Source organism: Macrosteles quadrilineatus, unplaced genomic scaffold (assembly GCF_028750875.1).
Source record: "Macrosteles quadrilineatus isolate MER2022 unplaced genomic scaffold, UCM_ALF_1.0 Scaffold_9__3_contigs__length_116548681, whole genome shotgun sequence".
Lineage (NCBI taxonomy): Eukaryota > Metazoa > Arthropoda > Insecta > Hemiptera > Cicadellidae > Macrosteles > Macrosteles quadrilineatus.
Window position 1 is genome coordinate 65,475,230 of NW_026542602.1, and position 26,489 is coordinate 65,501,718.

A 26,489-nucleotide genomic window follows, 5' to 3' on the forward strand; every position below is an offset into this window, starting at 1 on the left:
GGGAAAACAACATGCATTATTAACAGGTAATAACAATACTGTAATAAATACTTTAAGACATAATGAAACCCGGACACAAATACGTTAGTTAACTTGGGCAGAAGACGACAGTCAGTAACTGTTGTTAAACTTACAGTGATAACAAGTAACAACAACAATAACAAACAATAATCGTCTGCCGCGTTTCAGTTCGGATGCTCCGTGTTCCGTTCCGATCCGATACCATTTACCAATTCCACTGTCCCGGGCGAGGTGGTGGGGGGTACCGAGTCCTGATTGAATGGAGTCGTGCTGCTGGCCACTGAGCTATAATTCTAACTGGAGGTAGCACTGAATGTCAAAGATGCGTGTCGCCAGCCGCCATGTTTGCGTGAGTCTGGTGTCATAAGAAGCCATATTATTGCTATAACTATTATTATACTTGGCTTAAAATACCTACTTTGTATGGTCGCCATTTCAAAGAAAATTATTAAAGTATTAAAAGTATTCAAGTATGACAAAAATACTCTCTGCTATACCAACCTAACAAAATCAGCGACACGCTTTTGACAGACTTCTGCCATGGCAGTGCTACCTCCAGTTATAATTTTAGCTCAGTGCTGCTGGCTTGGCTGACTGTCTGCTGACTTTTAAGCTTACAGGTTAGTTTTTGTTTTTATTAAGTTTGTTTTGTTACTTTGTTGATGATGTTCAGTTCGTTGTCGGTCTGATACAAGGCGTATACGCCTTGGGTCTGATATTTTTCAAGTAGTTTAAATGTGTATTATTATTATTTTTGTTTAAGAATGCATTAGCAAATTGAGTTACTACCGTTGTATCTTCAAAATCTAAACCATGTTGATTCTTTAAGAATGTTTTAAAAATTAGTGATAGGATCTAGGCTCTAGTTTGAGCCCGATTTCAGACCGGGGGTCTCAAAATAGGCTCTTGGTCTACTCCTAGGTAGATTAATTTACTAAACATACGATAAGATGTTATCCAATTATTTAATTATAACGAATAAGACATTTTCGCTGTGTAAGATATAAAATTGTGTGTAACCATTGACTAGTGTAACTTAGTAAATCATTTGGTTTAACTTTTAAAACCTAGGCTCTGTGAACATGTACTTAGGCTAAATCCTGATGATATCTTTTTCTGCATCTCAACTCTCACTCAAAATATTCTTATTTAAACATTTATAACTATGAACAGACACCTTTTCAAAAAGAAACATCATAAATTGCCCAAAAGAAATAGGGTTTTACAGTTAATGAGAAGTTGTGTTGAAAAAGCGAATTTGGAGACAGATTTAACATCACAAATCGGTAATCTAAGCAAATATCAGTCAAAAACTACCAGTCAGACCTATAAAATATCATGTGTTTCATACACTAAATGTTCTAAAGAGTTGTTTGAGTGGATGATGACATTGTTGAAAGAGAATATGATTGATTTATATAATGAATGTGACTGTGGTTGGAATGAAGAAAGTAAAAGAAAAGAGATGTCAGAGAACAGTTGTCGGTTCCTCATAGTCACTCGAGAAAATGATGGCAAGCCAGTTGCATTTTCACACTTCAGATTTGATATGGATCATGATGTGAATGTTGTGTATTGTTATGAACTTCAGCTTGACCAATCTGTGCACAAACAAGGACTTGGAAAACATATAATGACAATTCTTGACCGTTTGTGTTCTATTTACAACATGAAGAAAGTCGTACTTACTGTATTTAATCACAATACAAATGCTTTTAATTTTTATCGTTCTCAGGGATTTGAACTAGATAAAAGTTCTCCACAAAACTATTCATTTGATACTTATTATTCCATATTGAGTAAACGAAGACAATTATCTCCCTCTCTCTAGAGTTGAATAAACTGTAACCGGAAGCTGTGTAGTGAAGTTTTTCATAGAACTTTAATTAGTTAAGTAAAGTTCATAAAGGCCTAAGCACAAGTTCAAGACTGTGAGATAAGATTTTTGCAGTCTTAGGACTGAAAAATATTAGGTAAGGATCTGATATAGGCCTATGTCAATTCATAAGTGGTGTGTGGGAATAAATTACTGTAGCGTAGTATATGGTATTAAAAAAATTGTGCCACTGTAGGCTACCTATAATTTGTAGTTTTGAGGTCCAATTGGTACTTTTCTGTTAAGGGGAACATTCATTATTATTGATTGCTTTTTTTTATACATCGATATTTTATTTTTGTATCCGATATAGGTACCGATATTAATGAACGAGATATCAGCTGACAACTACGATTAGTAAATATTGTTCAGTATCAACAAACAATTAAAGTATAAGTTATTATAGGCCTATTGAAATGAAACTGAATCTAAACTAACCTTATCCAACCAAACTTGCTGTAACATTTCCAAATCCCGTTTCATATTACTCACATGCCTTTTCTGTTATCAAATGAAATTTTGAAGTGGTAGGCCTACAGCAAGTTTGGTTAGTTATGTTAGGTTAGTTTAGAACAGTTTTATTTCTGGATCCACATAATATATTATTTTTGCATAAACAAGATCAGTTGTCAATTTGTAATTTAAATGTGTTTGAAGATATTGAAACAGAAGGAATGGATCGTAAAAGAAAGCAAACCTATCGATATATCGAAAGAAATCAGATCGATAATAATGAATGTTCCCTTTAACAGGAAAGTACCGCCTAATGTTAATATCTTCATATTTGTGTACTAATATTTACCATACTGTTCTTGACCTGAATTAGGTGAGCTTCCAGGCACAGTGATTTAAATTATTTTCTTTCGATGTACAGTACTAAAACTCGTTAACTTTACACATTCTACCATTCTACATTAACTTATTTACTGATAATTTATTTTAACGCCACACTACACTATTTTAGCGAACTTCCCACGCAAGGATTTAGTCCGGAAAGCAGCTGTTTGCCGCCAGGTTAATCAAATGGGGTTTCATTACGTACTACTGTACTGTAATGAGTTTGTACCGGACACCAACCAGCTGATTATATTTGGCAATGAGTGGTTATAAACAAAAACATAACCTCTTAAGAGGTTATGATTAGTGATAGTTAGTCTAGTCAGTGGGAATGTAAGTTACAAGGATTTGTAAATATTTTTTATTGTTAAGTTAACTTAAGTAGTATGGCGTAAAATATTGTACGGTATGTCACTCTTCTAAAATGTGTTTACCGGATTCGTATGGTAATCCCGCACTCGACTTCGTCTCGCACGGGAACGACCACACTCGTCCGGTAAACACCTATTTTGAGGACTAGTAACGTAATATAGGGGAGAGTGGGGCTAAACCGTACAGCGAGGCTAAACCGTACACCCATTTTTTTGTGTGCCTAGAATTCAAGTTAGGTGATCCCGACAAGTGCTGCTATCTAGCAGCAGAATGTGCCAGTTTTCAGTATCTGCATTGTTTTGCTATGTGTGCTAGTTTCAATTTTTCAGTAAAAAACCATATTTCTACTCACTTGCTTCTAATTTTCGTCTAGTACTAAATACAAAGTTAGTGAAGTAGCTTTTATCGTAGTCTATTAACTGTGAGATCATAGTAAACTACACCTCTTAAGCTCTTAAGTGATAGAATTTGAGTTTATGTTTATAAATTCCCACGAGGTACAGATTGGGACTAAACCGTACAGCTCTGGTACAGGGTGCTGCTCATGTTCAGGGTGGGTCCATTCAGCTTGCAGTGCTGCGGAGTCTGCAGAGAACTACATTTGTGGACTTGTTCTTCTTTTTTTTAATTTTGGGATGACATTTTTTAACTTTTTTCATATCTCATGTTTTCATAAAGGTTGATTTTTTAAATGAAATTTCTTCTAAAATGTTTAACTTGTAATACACTGTTTCTCAACTACAACCTTTATAATAGTAATAAAAAGTGTTTGTACAATAATTTGTTGCAGTAGCCTACTATTATATTACTAACCTAAACAAATGATTTTTTAACTGTACAGTATCCAGCCCCTTCTACTATACAGAATAGCCCCACCCCCGCCGGGGCTATTTCGTACAAGGTAACATTTTTTTAATTACAAACTTTTACATGTAAAAAATGCAATAGTTCCAAAATGTTTACATACAATCAGTAGCCAAATAATTAAATTATATATTGTTTTTCTTTACATTACTTTTACTTCGTAATTTGCGATGTAACTACGAATTTCCCTTATGTGTACGGTATAGCCCCGCTCTCCCCTACTATTGTAATCCTAGTAAACATACTTGGCTGTGACCTTAGACACACTACACTGTTATGGGAAATATCTAAAGCAAAGCAACTAAAACCACTAGGCCTATTATAACAGCACACTTACACTCTAAGTATGAGTTTTAATTTATGAATACCTACTAGGCCTAACTTATTTGTTTTTTACCCCTAGGATGACTGGAGCACGATTGGAGGTTCAGTGGTCTCCTGTGCACCCTGACAAGTTTATTACTTGGGGCACTGAAATTCATCTTTACGAGACACTGCCGAGGAGTAGTGCTCCAAAATCAGCATGTATGTACGTCCAGACGATTAGCCTATTTAAGTCAATGTTTAACAAGTCGGTATAGAACTATGTTGTTTTTAGGATTAGGCCTATCCTAAAAACTTGTTTTCTTAAGAGAGATACAGGTTCCAAAACTCTGTTTCACAGGAGGTTTATTTTGCTTAAATGATCAAGCCCTCTAAACATAGAGATGAATTGCATGTAGGCCTAATGTGGCAAGAAATGTGAACTCAATTCAAAAGTGTATGAACTTGTTAAAGACATTCTTTTAGTTTTTTGGACTTAGGAAAACTTAACAAATATGTAAGAATTAAAGGCAAATTGATACGTCAAATGTTGGATTTTTTACTTTTGTCCCAAATATTAGACTAGCTAATAACTTCTCCATGCTTTTCCATTCAGGTGTCCCGATATCAGATGGCGCAGTGGCTCATTTGTTAGCCACAATTGCCAACCATCACTATGTCAAATGTGTGGACATCTACCCGCAGCCGGAGCAGGACATATTGTTGGCTGTTGGACAAGCCAATGGGAAGGTCGTTCTCACCAGTTTTGGCCCCTCGGCCTTCGATGCAGTCGGTCTTACGGGAATGGAGCTAGGTGACTATGACATATTCTTAATGAAAACTGTGTTTTAAGAGGGTTTACCTTGGGATTTGAGCCTATAGTATTTTAATTAAAACTAGTGGAGTAGTTATTAATAACTAGTAGTTATTTCAAAAACTTTTAGTTATTAATAATTAAAAATCTAGACATAGTGGTAACTAGTGTTAGATATAATACTGTAGTATATAGGCTAAGTAAATAGGGTTGCAATAAAACGTACCATACAAAAGAAATAGTATATTTCGTACCTAGGGCCGAAAATGAGGTTTTGCCGGCTCGAGATAGTTTTTAAGTTCGAGACGAAGTCGAGAACTTAAATCGATCGAGAGCCGCAAAACCATTTCGGTCCGTGGTACGAACGCTATTTTTCACCACACTATACCCTATTACCACTATTCACCACAATAATAATGCACACTGATAGTCAACACAACTACAACTTTAAGGTTATGTGAAGAAATAATTTGAGGAATCAGCAAAAATAAAAATATATAGTTGCTAGGCAACTGTGACAATAACACAATTCTATTGAAATGCTATGGATTTTGATTATGTATTTAAAATGCATTCATGTTTTAAGTAAGTAAGCGGACAGCTGATTTTGCGGCCCCGGCCTGTAAAAACCTGCTCGGTCCCCAAATTATGGACAGCTGGCATCGCCAGCAAAACGTAACTTTCGGCCACCAATTAACGTATGTAATACAGCCAAAAACATGGTAGTGTGGTGAAAAAAAACTTTTCACCACACTATCATGTTTTTGGCTGTATTACATACGTTAATTGGTGGCCGAAAGTTAGGTTTTGCTGGCGATGCCAGCTGTCCATAATTTGGGGACCGAGCAGGTTTTTACAGGCCGGGGCCGCAAAATCAGCTGTCCGCTTACTTACTTAAAACATGAATGCATTTTAAATACATAATCAAAATCCATAGCATTTCAATAGAATTGTGTTATTGTCACCGTTGCCTAGCAACTATATATTTTTATTTTTGCTGATTCCTCAAATTATTTCTTCACATAACCTTAAAGTTGTAGTTGTGTTGACTATCAGTGTGCATTATTATTGTGGTGAATAGTGGTAATAGGGTATAGTGTGGTGAAAAATAGCGTTCGTACCACGGACCGAAATGGTTTTGCGGCTCTCGATCGATTTAAGTTCTCGACTTCGTCTCGAACTTAAAAACTATCTCGAGCCGGCAAAACCTCATTTTCGGCCCTAGGTACGAAATATACTATTCAATTTATTGGCTGCTTAAGTTGTTTAAAATTTAAATTTAATCTAAAGAATTGATACCCAAATTAAAGTTATGGCTTCAACATTCCCCTTTCAAAATGAATGTCCTACTAATTAGAGTGGTGAGGTGAATATAGTGAAGGTAGGCCTTTTGATGTTATTTATTAGTACAAACTGGCAACGAGGTTGCACTGATAAGAGAATTATAAGAGCCGGTTTTGAACCAACAATGTTTTTTTTTTACGCTAACAATTGCAGCAATTGAAACACTGCATATCACCAATAGAACACAACCTAATTTGTCCTAATTGCTACCTCCTGTTTGCACTTTCAATGTTTCAAGTTGGTGATTTACAAGCAAAAATAGTTTATTATATTTTAGTTATCTAAAATCTATCTTAACTCAATGTTCATGTTGAACTAGTAGAACAGTAGCAAACCTGTTGAACTTTTTAACTATTAAGGCCCAGGGGCAAGTTTACAAGCTACACGCCAGCGTGTAAGAAGCCGGCGAGTTGGCGAGTGTGCTTGTATTCGTTCACACAGAGCTTGTCCACTCGCCAACTCGCAGACGTGTAGAAAGACGCCGGCGAGTGCGCTTGTAGTCGTTCACACGATGCTTTTTCCACTCGCTCAGTAGCTGGCTTGAACCAAATCCTCCAACATCTTTGAGTAACAAGCGCACAAGCACAAGCAACTGTGTTCACACTGGGCTACTTTACACGCCTACTCGCTCAAAAGCTGGCGAGTTGGCGTGTAAAGTAGCGGCAGCGTCAACTTTTTCCAGAGCTTTTTACAAGCAGCTTTTGAGCGAGTACGTCGTTCACACTGAGCTATTTTACTAGCTGCGTGTAAAAAAGCCGGCGTGTAGCTTGTAAACTCGCCCCGTGTGAACGGGGCTTTAAATGTTTCCAGTTCTTATGTTACACACTTACTTACACCTGGCTATACTAGATAAAGTGTGAATAAAATTATATACAGCTTGATTAGACAACTTAGTTTTTTTATCACCTCTTCTAGATGGATCATCGCAGAATAAGTCCTCAAAAACCAGGGCAACCCACTCCTTTTGAGGGACAGTTTAAAAAATTTGAAACTTAGTGTCTAGAATATAAGGACAGTACTGTTTTTCCACCTCAAACCTTGAAATTGGCTCAATATATCTTGCATACAAGAATTTTCAACTAAGTGGTTTATGTGATGAATGTTAGGGGCGACACCATCTGTATTCTTTCTTTAGTAGTTTATGCCACATGATTTTGTGCTGCCTTGGTCAAAGACTAATTAGGTGTTAGACCTTACATCTCCAATGTATGGAGATTAAGCTAGTGTAATGACAGAGCACAGGGCTTTGGTCGGTGAGGTCTTGGGTTTAAATCTTGCCAATCAACAACAGGTTAAGCCATGTGATTATGCCATGACAATCCAGACCTTTACTAAACATAATGTGTTCTTGGGTTCTCTAGGGTAGAGCCTAGTGTCCTAGGGTGAGAAGAAACAAAACAAAAGCCATTGTTGTACCGGTACATAATCAACTGTTCATTTTGTTGTAGCTCCTAAACATGCAAGGCAGTGCCACGCGGTAGCTTGGAACCCCTCCCAGCCGTCCATGATAGCTGCAGGCTACGACAAGTACCGTACGGACCACTCGGTGCTGCTGTGGGACGTGCTGCGACCGTCCGACCCCTCCCTCTACATCCGGCCAATTGCAGAGCTGGGTCTGAGTGACACAGCACACTCGCTCGTCTGGCTACCTCACCAGCCTCGCTCTTTGGTCATTGGCATGAACAACAAACATCTTAAACTGGTCGACCTCAGGGGTAAGTCGTAGAGACATCTCTGTTTAGTGAAAATGTGAACTTAATATTCCAGCTTTAAGCACCTTTTAAATACAAATTACTAACAGTTTTCTTGAGAAACAACAAATACGCAAAAGACAATGAATTTAGAAAAGTGGATTGTATTGTGACCAAATAAAAATACTATTTCATCCAGTTTGACATTTTCATGAAGAAATGTTCACTACCTACTTTTTAAAATTTCCCCATTAGTCCTCATAGACTTGTTGGTAAAGTAAATTTTATAACTGTTATGCAATTAAAATGCGGAGAAAAAACTGAGGTGTCTATTATACTTTGAAATTATTTGCAATAAATTTTTAATGTTTTCTGTAACTAACCTCTTAATCATAGAAAAGGAAACAAAAATAATTTAAAAATATATTTAAAGCTCTTAACAGAAATAAGTTGTGTCCCCTGCCTTTTCTTATCTTTTAGATCTTGTAGTTTTTTCCATGTTGCGCCATAGTTTCATGTATTTATCAAATTTAAATGCAATTAAAAGTTGAATGAAACCTAGTTTTGATTGACTTCCAACAGAAAAATGACATGATTCAAAATATAATTAAAGTGTGTGTCCGCTCAAATTAAAATGCAATGCATGTTCTAAGTATGGCTTGATAGGTTTAGGCCTATAATTTCATAAAATCCAGTTGCAGTAGGCCTATGTATATAAATGGCTTTAAATGAAGTATACCACTAAAATTAAATAAAAATAAAAATAAAAAATCTAAAATTAAATTCCAAATTTTTTTAAAGTTTATTATTGCAAAGAATACCAGTACTCATTTTTATTTTATTTTATGATAAAATAGTTGTAGCCTACTTTTCCTATCAGACTTTTTTTAGTTTCAGTTGCTCCTAAAACCCCTCCAACTATTTTACCTAAAATGAAATAAAATTTCAAGTCTGTTTAGACATTTAAAACTTAAAGTCCACTGTATGATTTTAAATTGTCATAACGTCCGTTTGGAAAAAGTCTGCTACGTATAATTGGTACTTAAAATACACCCACCTTGATCTTTTTCTGACTTAAATATTATCTGATGTAGTTCAATGATTTCAATTTGATTTAATCTGACAACTGATCCGTTGGATTGTTACAGACTCGTCAAAGGCGTCCAACTCGGCACCAACCAAAGCCGTGTACGGTGTTGCAGTGTCTCCGCACAATGATCACCAGCTGGCGTCTTTCTATGAGAACCAGATAGCCATCTGGGACATGCGCGGCTTTGAGAAGCCCGTCCTCACACTCACGCAGGCCAAGATAGTGAACAAGGTCATCTGGTGCCCTACAAGGTAAAGATAGTGAACAGTACAGTAGCTGCAACTTTGTCAGATTACTGTCAGCTGTTATTGCAAGACGGGATGAAAATACCACTAGTTTTCCGATCGCTAAAAACAGTCGTCTTCTGATCGCTGCCGATTGTTTCCAATGTCCTCCGACTACCCAATGTCTGTCACTACTGATTTTTGTAATCTCAACCGATGTCTGCCGATTGCTCATCGGATGATTGAAAGTCCTATATTATCGGATGCCGGATTAATGGGCTTTGCTGTAAATAGGTAACTTAAAGATTAAGTGGTGTTTGGCTGTCTACGCTGGTTAAAGTCTGTGACTTCAGTATTATTATTGATTGTTAAATGTACATCTTTATAACCTCATGAGTCAAAGATAATGCAACACAAATCAAATTGTATTAAACACCTCCATATACTCCTTGGTTACTATAATGGCTGCTTAGACCATACCAAGGCCTGCAAGGAGTCAAAACCAAAACCAATCACTTAATTTCAAGGTTGAGGGCGAAGTCTGATTAAAAATAGATTTCCGAGAAACTGACACTTCCATCCAACGAACACACTCATTACACTATTCAAAATAAAACATGACATGATTGATGTTACCGGTCTGAAGTGAAACTCTAGATTGTACTAAAATGTAGTTTACTATTTTTACTCCCTAAAGGCCATAATTTATGTTGTATTATTAATTGATCTTGTATGATTAATGTTTCTAATTAAGAAGTATAACTCTTCTTGATACAGCAACCAATACTCATCTCACCTTTTAAGTATTTTAACCATTTTACAAATAAAACAGGACTAAACTAATGGCTAAATGTTTTTGGAACTAAACTAATTTATTCATAGTAAAAATTGTTAAATAAAACCTTGTAAGTCATTAATAAAAAAAAAAATTAGTTTAAAAAAAGTGGATTAACATAAAAAGCGGATTAACTTGTAAAGTATTGTATTACTGTTTTGATGCTCAAACATTCTTCTGTGATGGTCGCTGATTCCCTTTTTGCAGACATAACCTCCTCGGTTCACTACAGAGAGATTCCACAGTAATTCATCTGCATGATGTACAACAGTCGATGGACGAGACGGAGCCGTCAGTGTTAGAGCGCAGCGTACAACCGCGCAGTGCAGACGACATCATCACTGCGTTCTCCTGGCATCCCACTCACGACAATAGGCTGATTACCGCTTCATTGTCAGGTATACCAATTTTGTATGTCGAGTTTAGCCAAGTTAATTAATAGTTTAAAAAAAAATTATAACTCTCATACTCTTAGCTGATCATTGAAATTTTAATAGTTTTAGCTAAAGAAACACAATACATACCGTACTAGTTTGCTAGCCAGCCAAAGACAAGAGAAACAACTTATTATTTATTTGGCCAAAATGGAGCTCTGCATATCGTTTTGGACAATAACATTGTATACTTAAAACTTTCTTCATCCGAATCAAATTAACATGTTGAACAAATCGTCCTGCTAGTTAATAGAATTGAATATTCATTTTTTCAAGATTACGCCACAACAAAGCAGGATTGTATTAGGCCTATCTGTTAGTTTTACAGGACTAGCCAGCCAATCTACGAATCTAGAGAATTATCAGTTCCATTTATCAAGCTACTACGTACGGTAACTGCTATATTTCAGTAAAAAACTGCTTCCTACAAGTAAAATATTAAGTTTTGATCCTATTTACAGGTGCTTTGACAGACTACACAGTGTTTGAGCGAATGACAGTGAACTGGTCAAGCGGCAGCCATGTTGTGTGGACGTTCGGCCGACGCACACTCAAACTGATCAGTGATAAAGACACCATATATGACAACTTTGAGGATATCAGCACCAAGATCAAGTACAGAGCTACTGTGGGTTATGGACTAAAGGTGAGTATTTTGTTATTGACCCAGATGTGACTCTTCTAGAGTACCGGTAACCATGATTAACCACCATCGTCCTTTTAAACTGTGGATTTTTTTTTGTGGGCCTATTGCTACTAAGTGCCTCACAGTATGTATTTTGAGAGGATGCAATATTTTTCTCTCACTCCCATGGATGGACCTATTTTATTCATTCATCCCCTATAAATTCATATGTACTGTAACTTTGCTACAAGCAGATTAGTAGTAGTCTAAAAAAGGTTAACTTCAATAATATTTGCCCCAATACTTGTGTTTACTTTTTGTGTGAGCTTATATGAGAAAAAAGTCCATAACTCCAGGTAGACATATATATATATATGACACATATAACAACAATTTTGTCTGTTAGGGTATTTACGAACAACACTCTTTGTCTACACCTGACATAGTCCTTCAGGGGATGATCAATTTTTGTGTCTTTTATTTGTACTATGACGTTTGCTATTTTTAGGGTAAGCTATGTCCCTTTTTCCTACAGAATTCATCTCTGGCTTAGAGCCTTGCCTTAAACTAAACTGTTCTAACAATGGATTTAAATACTAACAGAAACGTCCATCGACAAAACTAGAACATTGATAGTATTAGAAGGAAAATATTCTATTGTTTAAAGTGTGTTTTTCAGGATGAACTTTGGCAGAATGGAGAACTAGCAGACGACGAGGAGCTGAAGAACCTGTGGCACTGGCTATACTGTAGTCGCAATCTGGTACAGGACGGCTACATAGAGAGTAACGGATCTACTAGACATCCTGGCATCAGGTGGGTCTAATGTGTCAATGAAACTTACAGTGAACGTACACTTTGGTCAATAGCCAGCAAATGCTATAGATTTTAGAATTTACGAGAGTTGTGAAGCTTTGTAAATCTTAGTGTTAAAAGTACAAGCAGTACAGAACTATAGATATATTATACTGGGGGCTTAAATACTTGATTACTAAACATACTAAAGCCCGAGCTTTCACACACACACGGTAATGTTTTAAAATCTTGTTATTCTTCAAGAATTTACTTTATTTCAATTTTTCATACAATATGTATCAACACCTTTGAATCACTCTTTTCACTGCTACGACATGACAATTTATTTAAGATACCTGGTGTGAACATATGTTTAAGCCAAACATTATGCTTGTAGAAAAACATTGTATAATTTTACACTGATTATTCATGGATCTGAGCATTTCTGAATAGGCTACCTGTGTAGACTAACGCTTCTCTGTGGCATCCTTACATGGGCTATAGGGAAAATCTAGTAGTATAGTGTTTTAACGTAAATCTGAGAACCATAAAAAAGGAAAACTCTAAATCTACATGGTACACTTTTATTTTGCAGGCAAGTATTGGGACTAGACAGCGGAGGTTCTGTAGCCAACAAGTCTGAAGCAATCATGTTGCCCTGGGTTGACAGCACTCAGACTCCAGTAAAAGTTTACAGGTAGGTGTTCAGTGTAACTTAAATTCTTTAATCCCTAAAGGTAGGGTCAACCTAACAGAACCTTTCAAGTTTCCATACCTTAACAGAAACAACCAAAACTTTATTCCGCATGTTCAACAGCTAGGGATAAAAGCGTTTTTCAATAGTTTTAGATTTTCCTACACCTCTCTGAGTGTAGGTAGATGTGTTGGATTTGCTTGGGTCTACTATGTATGGGATCTACTTACTATGAACGTTGGGTTTACCAGAATTTTTAGATATGACCTCTTCATATTTTTTTATAAATAATTCAAAGTTAGGCCTACCTCTTTCGGAAACAGCCATAACTTGTTCAAATTCTAAATTTTAATCCATTAACCTTTCTTTACTCTCTTGTGCTTACGAAAGTGCACAGGAGTTGTGTACTTTCTGTCCGACGAGAGTACATCAACCAACATTATCAAAATGTTCTGCTAAGATGTGCAGGATCATTTGTTAAGCTGTTGGACAGTTTTTCCACTTTTGATATTGTATCAATTTTTTTTTATTTATACTGTCCTGAATTTAAAATAATTTTTGCACCTTTCGAGTTGATGGAAACATTAAGGAAAACCCATAGTAATGAAAGAAACTTATCAATGTTTGCAACTGGCAAAATGACATTAGTTAAGTGAAATATGGTGGTTGCTGTACTCATGTGACTGGTTTATCAGGAGTGAGGACCGAGACAGAGCGTTGCAGCTGTGTGGTTGGCTGTTTGAGCGAGACACAACAGCTTTGTCAGTGTTCCTGGAGCGGCTAGAGGCCGATGGAGATGTTTGTCGCGCAGCAGCCATCGCAGTGTTCAACCTGCGACTACGAGTCGCCATCGACATCCTCACCAGGGCCCAGCATGACAACCTCAGTGTGGTAGCCATGGCTCTGTCAGGTACGTCACATTGTACCAAACTTGGCTTTACGTCTTTTTTAATTTTTATCAAAACCTTTACCGCCTCTCATTGTAGACTACTGATCCAGTGTTGGCTGGTACCAACCCATCACTAATACTCTTGATCACCACGCCATTGTGAGCATCTCCCATGAACACTATGCCATCATTAAACATGTCTCGCCTTCGCGGCACACTCGTGAACAGCTTCCTCGATGGTGGCGCCATTGTAAATAGTTTCCGCAATTGTGGGGACATCTTCATTGTCTCTTGGGTGTACAGAGCTATTTTGACCACCTACTGCTATCACGGAGGCGTCATCATCGTCACTGTTGATAGGGATAGGTGTATTTTTTTTTGTGAGTTGCACCTAAACTCAGCCGTTTGCTTCTGTTTACTGTATCCTTATTTTTTGAGTGTGGCAACCCAAAATCTTGGTTGTATTAATATTATTTTTTATGTTCATTGGATGAAAGAAATACTTAATAAACTTAGACAGATAAATGGAATGACCCCAAGGTTTCAAAGGGTTATGGACATTTTACAATACAGTACCACCTCAACTTTGACTTGCAGGCTACACAGATACTAAGAGCAGCTTGTGGAGAGAGTTGTGCATGTCTTCTCGCACTAATTTGTCTGATCCTTACCTGCGAGCAATCTTTGCATTCCTGACGGCCGAGGGAGACAACTACGATGGTGTCTTGGTAAGTTAATGTTGAAACACTAACCTGAAATTTCCTATTAATCATCATCATTTCTCAATTAGCAGCTCCATTCTCCAGGGTCAGCTGATAATTATTATTAGCATGCTTGTTCCTGACTAACAGATGAAAAAAAATATTTAGTGTCTACCATGGATTAATTTTTAAGCTGGCAACTGCTTAGGGACCATAGACAAGAACTAGATAATAGATAAATTAATTGAACATTAAAAATTCCTGAATAGAAATTGGAACCAGATGAGGCAAGGTGTCAAGTGTCTGAATGCAATGCCTGTGTTATCTGGTAAAACAATCTGTGTAAAATTGTACTGGTGGAAGTCCAAAGCTATGTCAAATGTTTAAATAGTTTGTATGTTTAGTTCTTATTTCTGCAAGGTTTTAACACGTTCGCTGCGGCACGTCAAATAGCGAGCGTACCCCCAGTGCGGCGCAGCCCTCAGCGTCAAAGAAACCCGATTGCCGCAAGTGATTGGCTTTCCAATTTTGGTCTGACAAACAACAAATAACGTGCAGGGATTTCCTGCTTTACAACGAGAGTCGACGTAGTTCGCTAAACACCCACAGATAGCAGCACTGCTTGGAATGTAGCCGGTCTCATTGGAATTGTATTGCCAAATGGAGGGAAAAAGACGGGACAAAAGTAGATTTTTGAGATTGCCAGACAGAGATTTTATGGGAAAATTTACTACCAACCTACACCACAACAAAATGCAAGTCACATAGGCCTACTACACGCTAACGTGGTATAGGTCTGCTTTCGGCCGACGCTAGAGCAAAAACGAAGATATACAAAAGGCATTGCCGAGCGTTCCCGATGGGGTACGGACGCACCCTTGGCCAAGCGCCGTACCCGATTGGGAACGGCCGCACTCTACGTGTTAAGCAACAAATACTTCTTTGACTATTTATAATAATTCTTGAGGCCAAGTTAAATGATTAACCAAGGCAACACTAAATAAACAGTTGTAATGCTCCTCTGGCATGACGTCATCATAGGCGATGGCAATGACATAAGGTTTGCCGTTTGTGATCAGCTGCTTGTTTGAATATTTTCTTGGAAAACAAAAATATAACTTAAAAAATAACATTGCGTCATTGCCTTTGCCTATGATGACGTCTTAGAAACATTACGGTAGTTTATTTCGTGATGCCTTGGATCAACCCTTCAAGAGGGCGATACAAGTTGATTGTTGATTGACACTTAGCACTTAGCAGCTTCATAGCTGTGCTGCAAACCCAATGTCAGTAATTCGTTGAATTTTATCCGTGAGCAATAGTGTCACATTCAGTCTATAGTGGCACTCGTCCGGGCTGGCCAACGCTGACATGGTGGCTGAGTTTACCGATGTGAAAAGCTTACCAATGTGTGGCTCCCATCTTAAACAAAAAATGGTATACAGCTTGGGTGGAAGTTGACGGAACCATAGATAAAACATACTCCTTTAGTAGATTAGTCATCCTAATGTAACAGCTGAAGCCAATTTTATTGTTAGTTCTGTACGTCCAACTATAGAGGTTATGTTTTGTTTACAATTTGTTTCTTGTTATTGCAGTCATTTAAAACCTCGTTTAACGTAATAAAACGATATAATCATAAACAATAACTGGTCTCCTAGTTATATAACCAAATAGTAAAGCACAAATCATGAAAATAATTCTAAAATAATAGAAAAAAAAATGTTGTCTACACTAGCGATCAGTGTGGACGTACATGAACTAGACGCAAAAAACAAGCTTCAAAATTTACAATGGGATGAGGAGTCTACTTGTGTTGCTTAGTCTATGACGGAACTAGTGAGCTTAGTAAGGATTGCACACAAGAACAGTGTATCTTCTTTTTACACTAGTGGCTTTTAATTTGGTTAATCAGGACATAAAGTGTTAAAATCCATTTGGTAGTAAGTCATACAACAAAATAACCTAAAAAAAAATTACATAGGTAATAAAGTTATGTACCCCTACATCATTAAAGAAACATGAAATAATAACGTTTACCTGAAGTAATGCTTCTAATTTAATCGCAAACCGATCTAAACCTCACCTATTGTCTAACCAACATTGATGTGCAGAACGAGGTGGGTATGGCAGTAGAGGACAGGGTGGCGTTTGCTTGTATGTTCCTGTCCAACGTGCGACTAGCTGAGTATGTATCTTCTCTGTCGGCGGGGCTGGTAGAGCGGGGCAGACTAGCGGGGATGTTACTGACAGGAGCGGGGGCTGACTGTATACCACTACTGCAGCACTACCTAGACAACACGGGGGATGTGCAGAGTGTCGCTCTGGTCGCTACTTGCACCTTTTCATCACAACTGCTGGACAAGGACACTCAGGTGCAGGACTGGATCAACAGGTGACTACTACACTACAGTAGAACCTCGATAACAAGTCATCCTTGACTACAAGTATCATTTTCAAACCCCCTTGAATTTATTTTATTTTACCTCTAATTACAAATTGCAAACCTTGATAAGAAGTAAACCTTTATAACAAATCTTATTTAATAGCCTAATCCCCATGAGAGTCTTGCTATCAAGGTTCTACATTTTATATCTTTGAAAGTGCTGCCGTTTCAGTATGTCACAATTAGCTAACCTCTGTTCTGTTTACTATATATCCTAGGTTCTAAAAAACATTGTTAGGAAGGAAGGGCAAAATTTACTGCTTTCCACTTCCAGTAATGGTCGAATACAGACATTTTACCTAATCTCAAATGTTGAAATGTAAACCCAAAACTGTTTGACTTGCTTGGTCAAGGAAACTCCTGACCTTGTCATAAATAACATGAATTTGTTTACTAACTTTTTTAAATAACAAACACTTATATTAAACTCTTGACACAGCGTCCATAATAACTGGAGGAGTGCCAATTAATATTTCTCAAAAAATATGCTTAACCTTTATTCATGTATCAGAAAAGTAAAAAGAGAAACAAGAAATAACGTAAAATAAATAAATAAGCTGCCAACACAATAATTGTATTTTTAATAAATAACAAACACTAAAATAAATCTCAAATTTAAATCTAAAACTCATTTCAAACTTTTTTGGTTGTTTTGAGATTTGAGTTTTTTTACTCATTTATACTGCTTTCCTTCACTAATACTGTAGGCAAAATGAAGACTTTATTGAAAGCTTTCCACAACTTTAACAATAGAGTGATTTGTCCACTACAGTAGAATATCTCATCTGACAAGGTATACGTGAGTTACAGGATAACTGATTGTTGGGATATTAATGTAACTGCGAGACGAGAATCAATACAAGTCACCACTTAATTTTTGTGTATATTAAAAATATCACGTGTAAGATTTTCTATCAAACAAGTTTCAACTGTAAAAGCTAAATTTCTTTGCTACAAACAAATTCTGCTTTTCTGACATTGACTTTACGACCTTGTCCTCGACAGATATACTGTTTTCTATTGTTTGTACAGTAAAGCAATAAGAGATCACATTCAAAACCCTTAATTTAAATCTGCTTTTGGCAGCTATCGCAACCTGTTGAACAGCTGGCGTATGTGGAACCACCGTGCACGTGTGGACATCTCGCTGAGCATGCGCAACCCCGGTACCAAGCCGCAACAGCAGGTGTTTGTCAGCTGTAACTTCTGCGGCAAAAGTGTATCAGCGTACATGCAGGCCAACGCCATGAACCGAGGCCAACTCGCCAGACTAGGCACCACCAGCAATAAGCTCAAGGTTAATTGGAAGTATTTACAATAACTTTATAATAATTTTTTAGTGTGGCAGATTGTCTGAAAATATTATAATATATTTTGTTCTTACCGTCTATGCAAACAGGGCGACACTGCACTACAGCCGTTTCGGAGATAACTCCATCTTCAAGTGCGTAGTAGTACACTAAACTATGGTCTTATTACACTTAAACAAAAAGTCTTCATTTGCATTGTGTCAGGGGCTGAATAAATATTAAACATATAAAAACAGGACGGACACATGATAGTACAGGAAAACATTTAGAGCATGTGTACGGCTTAAAAACTGACGAGCGGCTTCGGTCCACTACGCACCTGAAGATGGAGTTATCTCCAAAATGGCCGTAGTGCAGTTTCGGCCCTGATTGCATAAACGTCAAATGGTAAGAACAAAATGTATTATTATAATAACTGCTTACTTAGGTCTTATAGTGTCAATTTTCATTATGCTATACATGTTGTGAACATGTTACAGTTCACCATCAATATCAACAACTGCATAGAACATGGTTTTAAACTGGCTCATTATTAAATGTTTTTCAAAATTGTATGTTATAGAATTGACAAAAAACTACTTACATTTGCAATTAGCTCAATTATTGGACTTGTCACTATGTCACACATGCTCGTTATACCGGATTGTTTAATATTGGATGGCCTAGAATAATTTACTAAGCTGTTATGAGGGTTTACAGTACCTCTCGCAGTTCCAAATGTTGACAGCTATGTGTTTTGTTTTAGCAGAATGCCATTGTCAAACACGACTCTAGTCTAAGAAATACATTACTTCTGCTTGATGAGCTTCGTTAATGGTTTCATTACACATACACTCAACACTAAACTTGACACATATGACATATAAATAAATAGTTGCCATAGAATAGGGCTATCACAAAAATACAACCTCTGATCATATTTCCCCATATTTACCGCTTTGTCTAAAGAGACAGAAACCAAAATCATTGGTAATTTGAAACATTTTACTGTTACTGATAATATTTTGAGAATATTTTCCATGTCAGTACTTGTATACCTTTGTTTCAGATGACGTGTTGTCCGAACTGTCGTAAGCCGCAACCCCGTTGTGCCATCTGTCTAGTCAACATGGGTACGCCGTCGACCTACGATGGTACTCGGTCACCCCCTCGGACACCCCCCTCCACTCGACTGTCCCCCCTCAGCTCCTGGTATACGTGGTGCCAGACTTGTAGACACGGAGGTCACGCGTCGCACATCACCCAGTGGTTCAGGTACCAACCCGTGTTTTTTACATAATTTGTTTATCTCGGTTTATTCCATTTCAACCTTTCAAGGAGAAATCATAGCACAGTTTGAGGATGTTTGTTAGTATATGAAACAATACAGCAAAACCCCCTTTACTACCCACTAAACTGAAACCATAACAAAAATGCATAATTCGGGGAATTATCTAGGTAACGGGATCTGTCTGCCATGATGCAGGCAGTGCCCGACTTAGTCAACAGGGGTTGCGGCATTATCACTTAAATAAGATCCATTGGTGATTTGGCTGGATTTTAACCCGGGATCTCAGGGGCCGAAGTCCTGAGATTTAAAATTTCATTTAACGATAATGTTAAATTGTTTTCTAGTGAAAAATGGAAAAACCAGGTCTTGTTAGAAAGCTATATTTACTTATAGCATAGCCCAGTAAAAAATGGTAACTGGGTCCAGACATCTCAAGATTAAACCAATACTCTCCAGATTTGAAGGCGAGCTCTTTCACTAATCAGTCAATTGAATGTTGCGGTAAATTTTCCAACCTTAACTGGTTGGTGCAAGGTTAGGTTACTTGAAAAATAATGAAAACTAAGACCATCGTAACTATTGTATACCTGTTAAAATCATTGAATGAATGAAGTTATTCATTGTCAAACTTATTTAAGGCTTTTAGATTGTCTTTCATTATAATATCTAAACTTACACTTAGAAACCATCATCAGAAATAACGGATAACATGTATGTCTTATTAAAAACACTACCGGTACTATTAAAACAAAGGAGACAAATTTAATTTAAAGCAATACACGCCTACTCACTCTTATGTCCCTGTTTGCTTTGCTACTAAGATTTGAGACCTATTAAGAGCTTTATTTTTATATCAGTTGTAATTGTAATTTATTTGGATATTTATTTATTACGTCTCTATATGTGAATTGTGTGATAATTTTATATGATAACCAGTTATAAAAACTGTAAACTGCTGAAATTAATTGAATATCTTCATTGAAAATTAATTCCTTAAGTTCATCACAGTATTTCTCTTTTACAATCTTAAAATATAATATATTTACTACTCCAATCGGTAGATCTATGTACACTGATAATTAGAATCATCAATCACAATCAATCGTTTTTCACCATCTTTACCTATTAGTCTAAAGAGGCAGAAGGAAGATTGACTACTATGAAATAACATTTACCCATAATGTTTTATTTTTGAACACAAATGGCATAAACATCATTTCACATTGATACTCAATTGGAACTGTCCATATCCTAGAATGATACATTGATAGATTCATCGTAATCACGATTACTTACGTTAAATATCTCCTTGGTCGGCACATACATAGTCTTGTATCTCCTTCACAAAGTGGTTCATGAGATCAGAAAATTTATGTATCAAGTCAGGCTTTGCAGCTTCAACAAATGTGCGGGCGAAAAACGCTCTGAACACGCCAAGGCTTTGATCACACTGGCCACTTTTTTCGTCACCAGAATCAGAATAATAATCGAGTTTGAACTTTTTTAGTTTGGTAATGTTGATGTCGTTTGCTGTTACAAAGCATTCATCTTCTTCTTTTCCTCCAGTTATTTTGACGTATATTTCATTTTCTTTCACTTGCAGCACAATTTTGCCTCTTGTCTGAAACTCGTCCAAAGTAAAGATGAAGTCATTGTAGGTGACGTTGAATACATCAAAAGTCATAGAGACAGCGATTTGAGCTGTGGTTTCTGAAAACTCGTTAAATTCCATATCAGCGGCTCTTTTCACGGAATGTAAATCTCTAAACACTGCTGAACTCGCTGTCATCTCCAATGGTCTACCGGATATCAGAAAACTGGTTTTATGGAAGTGTTCTGTACTCGGATAGATAGTGATGGATGAAGAGATTAGATTGTCAAACATACTGTTGTAGAAGTCCTGCCCCATCCCCATTCCGTCCATTCCATCCATTCCTTCCATTCCTTCCATTCCTTCCATTCCTTCCATTCCTTCCATTCCTCCTCCAAAGTCAAGGTCGTTGTAATCATCATTAGTGTCTTCCTCATCCGCGAGGACTCGGCTTGGGCTGTAAGTGGTCAATACAATAAGCACAAGAAACGTTATGTGCCACGTCATGTCTGGTTTAGAGAGAGTTTGATGTCAAAAGTGAGCGATCCAAACTGAACCAGGTCAAACAGTTTAATAAGCCACAACTGGTGACACCTAAACAAACACATGTGTGGATTTCAGCGATAACTTAGATTATTACTGTAGCAACACTATTAGGTAAAATAAATAAGTTAAGACATACTATACTGTGTCCGTTTGCATTGGTTGTGACACGTGTCCATTTTTCACCTGATATTGTTTTTTGTGTAAACACACAATTTTATGGTCATAAATCTCAGTTAATTTGTTTTTGCCTTAATTTTAAAATACTTTACAATTTTTTAAATTTACTTTTATAAGTATAGATATGTAAACTGAATTTGTTCGCGAATCCAAGGGTTGAAGTTCCAGAATCTAGCATTGTAAAAATATAAATTACTGAAAAGCTACATGAGTATAATAATTATTTTAATTGTAATAGATTTGTGTTTGAACAGCTGAATCATCTTTATATTGCAAGATTTGTCTCTAGGCTCTTGTTCTTAAACAGGTAATTCGTTGGATAAAGTAGTTTATTTGTTGGAGTAAACTATAACTATATAAAGTTGGAAATGAACTAAAAATAATTTAAAAGAAATGTTACAGAAGTCTTAACATTGAATAAGTTTTAGTTACAGCGTTTTGTACAATACAATTCAAACAACAACATTTTAGGAAAACAATTGTTTGCCCCTTTAAAGATCAAACTAAGTATAGTATTATGCTTGAAATAGTGGACTGGACACACATTCTTAGTTTCAACTGGTAAAACTAGGTCCTCACTGTCGTTCTTTATTTTCAAACCTTCATTCAAGTATCATATATCAATAGATTATAGAAACAGTACTTAACACTTCTAAATCAAAATCAAAATAACACTTTCAATCAGAAATTGAAATTACACAAGCAAATACAATCTTATTTTACACCAGCCAAGGCCATACGCCAAAAGTAAGTACCAAAAGCAAGTAATCTTAGTAATCTTAGTAATCTTAATGCATTTCCCATACAGGAAAAAAGCTATTACAGTAGGGTCTCATAGTTCCAAGACCAATTTAGCCCACTTTTTTAGCCCCAGGGGCTAAAAACACCATTCGTTAAGATTCCTCATAAATGTGTGTGTCTGTTACCATAACTTGCTAATATCCGTTCTTGATCAAATTTGGTACAAACGTGTAATCCTATATTTAATGGAACGAGTTTACGAACCAGCATAATAAGACCATGGAAACATGGTTTTATGGGGTAAGATTAGTTTTTTCTCATTACGATTCCGATTCCCTACACATATAATTTTTCAGTTTCTTTTCAAACTAATTTGTAAAGCGTATAAAACTTACAGTTTATTACATTAAAGATGGAAATTCGTTTAGTCTGCAGGTTTGCTGCGTTAGGGGTATTTTTAAGAGTTGTCGCCTACTTGTGATGACCATCGACCACTTTTCTTGAAAATGGTCGATTTTTCCATTCCACACAGGCCCTGACAATGAAGTACTCTTAAGATGAGGTATGAGCAGTCACAATCGAAAGCACTATCAAAACAATATTTTAATCCATCTTTACTTACTTACTCTTACTCCTAAGGCCATTGTAAACCAAGACGGTCTTTGGCCCCACCAGCCATGTGCCTCCAGGATCCTCTGTCCTCTGCCAGCTCCAGGTCTGCTCCCATACTCCTTAGGTCCTTTGCAACTTTGTCAATCCATCTCATCCTTGGCCTTCCCAATGGTCTCCTGCTGGACATACCTCTTATAACTTTTTTTATCATCTCTCTCTCACCTCTGCGTTGAATGTGGCCCATCCACCTTCTACTCTTAACCACTCCCACAATCTGGTTCCTTATATAATTCCCTCAACTCCCTATTTTTTCTTACTCTCCACAAGCATTCCTATTAGATCAAAAATGCCAACTGAGTAATATTACTCAATTCTGCCGATTCAATCTAAAGGTGTGGTATGGTATGTTCCAGAGAGCATTCAGAATGTCCTGTGACAGCATGCACTTGCCGCTGCCTCAGTCTTGATACTTCCAGCAAAATGTCCTCCATAGCATCTGTTATTTAGTTGAAAAACCTTCAGGATCATCTTCATTCTATAACTTTGATGAATGCATGCATGATTTCGATTTGTATATAGAACAAAGTTCAGTGATCATTTTAGTGTTATTAGTGGAAGAATCAAGAGATTTGTATTTTATATATTTTTTAAATATTGTTAAACCTTGTGGAATAGCAGGCAGTGTAATAATATGTAATGTAAAAGCGATAGACCAAAGTTCATTTTGGACTTTTTTGTTGGTTTATCTGCTAGATATGAATGACTGAATGGTTTTAGTAAAAAGTGTATCAGTGTTAACATGTAGCCTAAGTTATTTTTTCAGTAATTGGAATTCCTTGCATCCGAGAGTTTGTAGTACAATCGGCGTTGAATTTGTATCATTTTATTATATTTATAATTTATTTGGTGCCCGAATAGACAACAGATCGGTAACTTGTATTTGTAAGTTGAGAATATTGTATTTTTTCTATTGTCTGTTTGTTATTAATATTGTTTTTTTTTTTACTATCTATATCAAAAAGCCATTGAGCCGTATTTTATATCCAGTATAATATTTGACATAAAATCAATGCCTAATTTAAATTCCATTGGTAGTAACTTTTTTCTAATATCAAAGGTGTGGTAGTGGTTCAGTGCTGTCTATTTTTCTCTTGGATCCTGCACTTTTCTATTTGAGAATTCAATGTTGGGTTTTATATGAACCTTTTATGTTTTTAATACTGTTTAAAAGATTTTTGTTAAGAATTTCAATCCATGGACATATTTCATGGTTAGTAAGAGGTTTAAAGATATTTCTTTACCTACCTGAAACCGGAATTTGTTTTTTTCTCCAGATCTGGAAATGTGTTTTACTTATCACTAGCTGTTACCCACGGGCTTCACCCCGGTTTGACTTCATAAGTATTAAACAAAACTATTGATTGGTTAAGTTAAGCTGAAATAAATAAAACATAATACAGTAATACAAACAAATAATCACACCTGATTTTAATAAGGTAATACATTGATAAATTGAAAGAATAACAAATAAGTACAGCTGAGGTATTTTTAACATTAGGTATATTGAAAGTTCCCTTTAGAAAGGAATTACGACCTTAAAGGGCAATTTATAAAATAATGGATAGTTTTGTGCAAAGTTTCTCGTCTTGACGAAGATTTTAAGTGTATATGGTTTATGGGGTCTCATGACTTTTAGTTTTCTCAAAAGTTCATGGGTACTTTGGGATTTATATATGGATTTATGGAAAATGTCTGCAATAATCCTTTAATTATTGTAATATGAGCTCAATATCACCAATGCATTTTAAACAATGGGTTTGATCATAGCCTCCTTTTAATAAAAGGCCGCAGCAAGACATAAGTGGCAACACCGGTGTCCAGTTAAACCGAAACAGCTGTTATACTAATTTATAATGGAGAGTATATAGACAATGTTTACGTTTACACTTTTGTTATTTCTTTTTACCATGGCAATAGGCATGACGGTGTGACGCTGCGGCCTTGTATTAGAGGAGGCTATGGTTTGACACACATATTTTTATGTTTTACAGTATTTGTATAACTTTTATAATTTTTGTACGAGGCTTGTCCAGAAAGTAAGTACCGTTTCAATCTACCGCCAGCACTGTGCCAACAACGATGTTACGCTCATGCGCACTAGTCTCCTTGGTTTATGGTCGAACAGCTGACGCAATTACGGCAGAATTGAATTTTGTTTACATTAGTTAGTTTGCGCTCAAAATGTTCGAAACAATTTCTGATCCCGCGGAAGTAGAGTTAGTTCTGTAATACGCTTTTTAACGCAAGGAAGGTGCGGAAGGCTGCTGAAATTCATCCCCGACTTACAGAAGTTTATGAAGAAAAAGTTATCAGTGATGGAATGTTATGAAAATGATTTCGGCAATTTAATGATGGGCGAACGAATGTTCAGTTTGACGAGGCTCGCTTGCGGGCAGCCGTTAGTCAGGAATTGGTTGAAAAAGAGAATGAAAAGATTCTCGAAAACATACGTTTTACCATAAGAATGCTTTCTGATGAATTACCACAAATTTCAAAATCTCTTTTGCATGATATTTTGGTATATCGCTTGAATTATCACAAGATGTGTTCCCGATGGGTTCCGAAAATGCGTAAGGCAATGTTTCTTGCAATGGCGGCATCTCCTGCCAAGAGGGTTTTTAAAAGTTGGTTCCTCACCACGACAAATCTGTAAACAATGGTGGAAACTATGTAGAAACATTGTTTAAGATATCCTCTTTCTTGTAGAAATAAATTTTGTTGAAAAAAAATTGTCTGTATGTTTTATCCAAAACGGTACTTACTTTCTGGATAAGCCTTGTACTAATGTGTAGCAGTTAGTTAATCATAAAAAAATGTGCTATTTTTGATTATTTATTTAATATTTTGATTGAAATGCAAGGCCAATAATTCAATTGTTGTTTGTAATTTTTCCTTTTAATATTTTTCTATATAAGATTCATATAGGGCTAACTAAGATTAAGTATGTCTGATCTATTATGAAGTGTGCCTTATTTGTTAGTTGTAAATATTTGTACATTTTGATAAGTAATAAGACAATAGTCTTTGAACCTTTTGGTTGTAAGTACATTGTTAGACTGTGTAGAAAATGATTTGATACAACTTATTGTTTACATTTTACAACACTTATTATTCACAATTTATTTATTGTTTTATTATTTTATTTTCAATTTCTCATCAGTCCAAGTAATTAGGTAATTGTGTAAAATTGTAAAATATTACTCTTAGAATAAACTATGTGTGCATTGTTTTAAACTTTTATACTGCATACCAAAACTTAAAAATGTAAAACTCTGAATCTTGTTGTATAAAAATGTGTATATTTTAGACCTCATGATCATACAGTTT

At 36.3% G+C, this 26,489-nt stretch overlaps 1 protein-coding gene across 2 annotated transcripts; it reads left to right on the top strand.

Moving 5' to 3' along the window:
• Nucleotides 1-565: 565 nt before the first annotated feature.
• Nucleotides 566-26,489, top strand: LOC129002751 (GATOR complex protein MIOS). 2 transcript variants are annotated; one of them, XM_054430783.1, is made up of 15 exons: nt 566-641; nt 4,374-4,495; nt 4,890-5,087; nt 7,880-8,146; nt 9,271-9,463; nt 10,479-10,669; nt 11,167-11,351; nt 12,010-12,146; nt 12,721-12,822; nt 13,515-13,729; nt 14,306-14,436; nt 16,524-16,804; nt 17,942-18,152; nt 19,214-19,419; nt 23,516-26,489. In XM_054430783.1, the coding sequence occupies exons 2-15, from the start codon at nt 4,375-4,377 to the stop codon at nt 23,607-23,609; spliced, it is 2,532 nt and encodes an 843-aa protein (XP_054286758.1). In that variant the 5' UTR covers nt 566-641; nt 4,374; the 3' UTR covers nt 23,610-26,489. The 2 variants fall into 2 exon arrangements, with proteins under 2 accessions (XP_054286758.1, XP_054286757.1); XM_054430782.1 differs by lacking the exon at nt 566-641 and adding an exon at nt 1,881-1,994.

Excerpts from the sequence above, each read along its gene's own strand:
- LOC129002751 (XM_054430783.1), top strand. The coding sequence starts at position 4,375 with ATGACTGGAGCACGATTGGAGGTTCAGTGGTCTCCTGTGCACCCTGAC. Across the intron at positions 5,088-7,879 it reads TCTTACGGGAATGGAGCTAG|CTCCTAAACATGCAAGGCAG; the intron begins GTGACTATGACA and ends ATTTTGTTGTAG. Across the intron at positions 16,805-17,941 it reads GTGCAGGACTGGATCAACAG|CTATCGCAACCTGTTGAACA; the intron begins GTGACTACTACA and ends TGCTTTTGGCAG.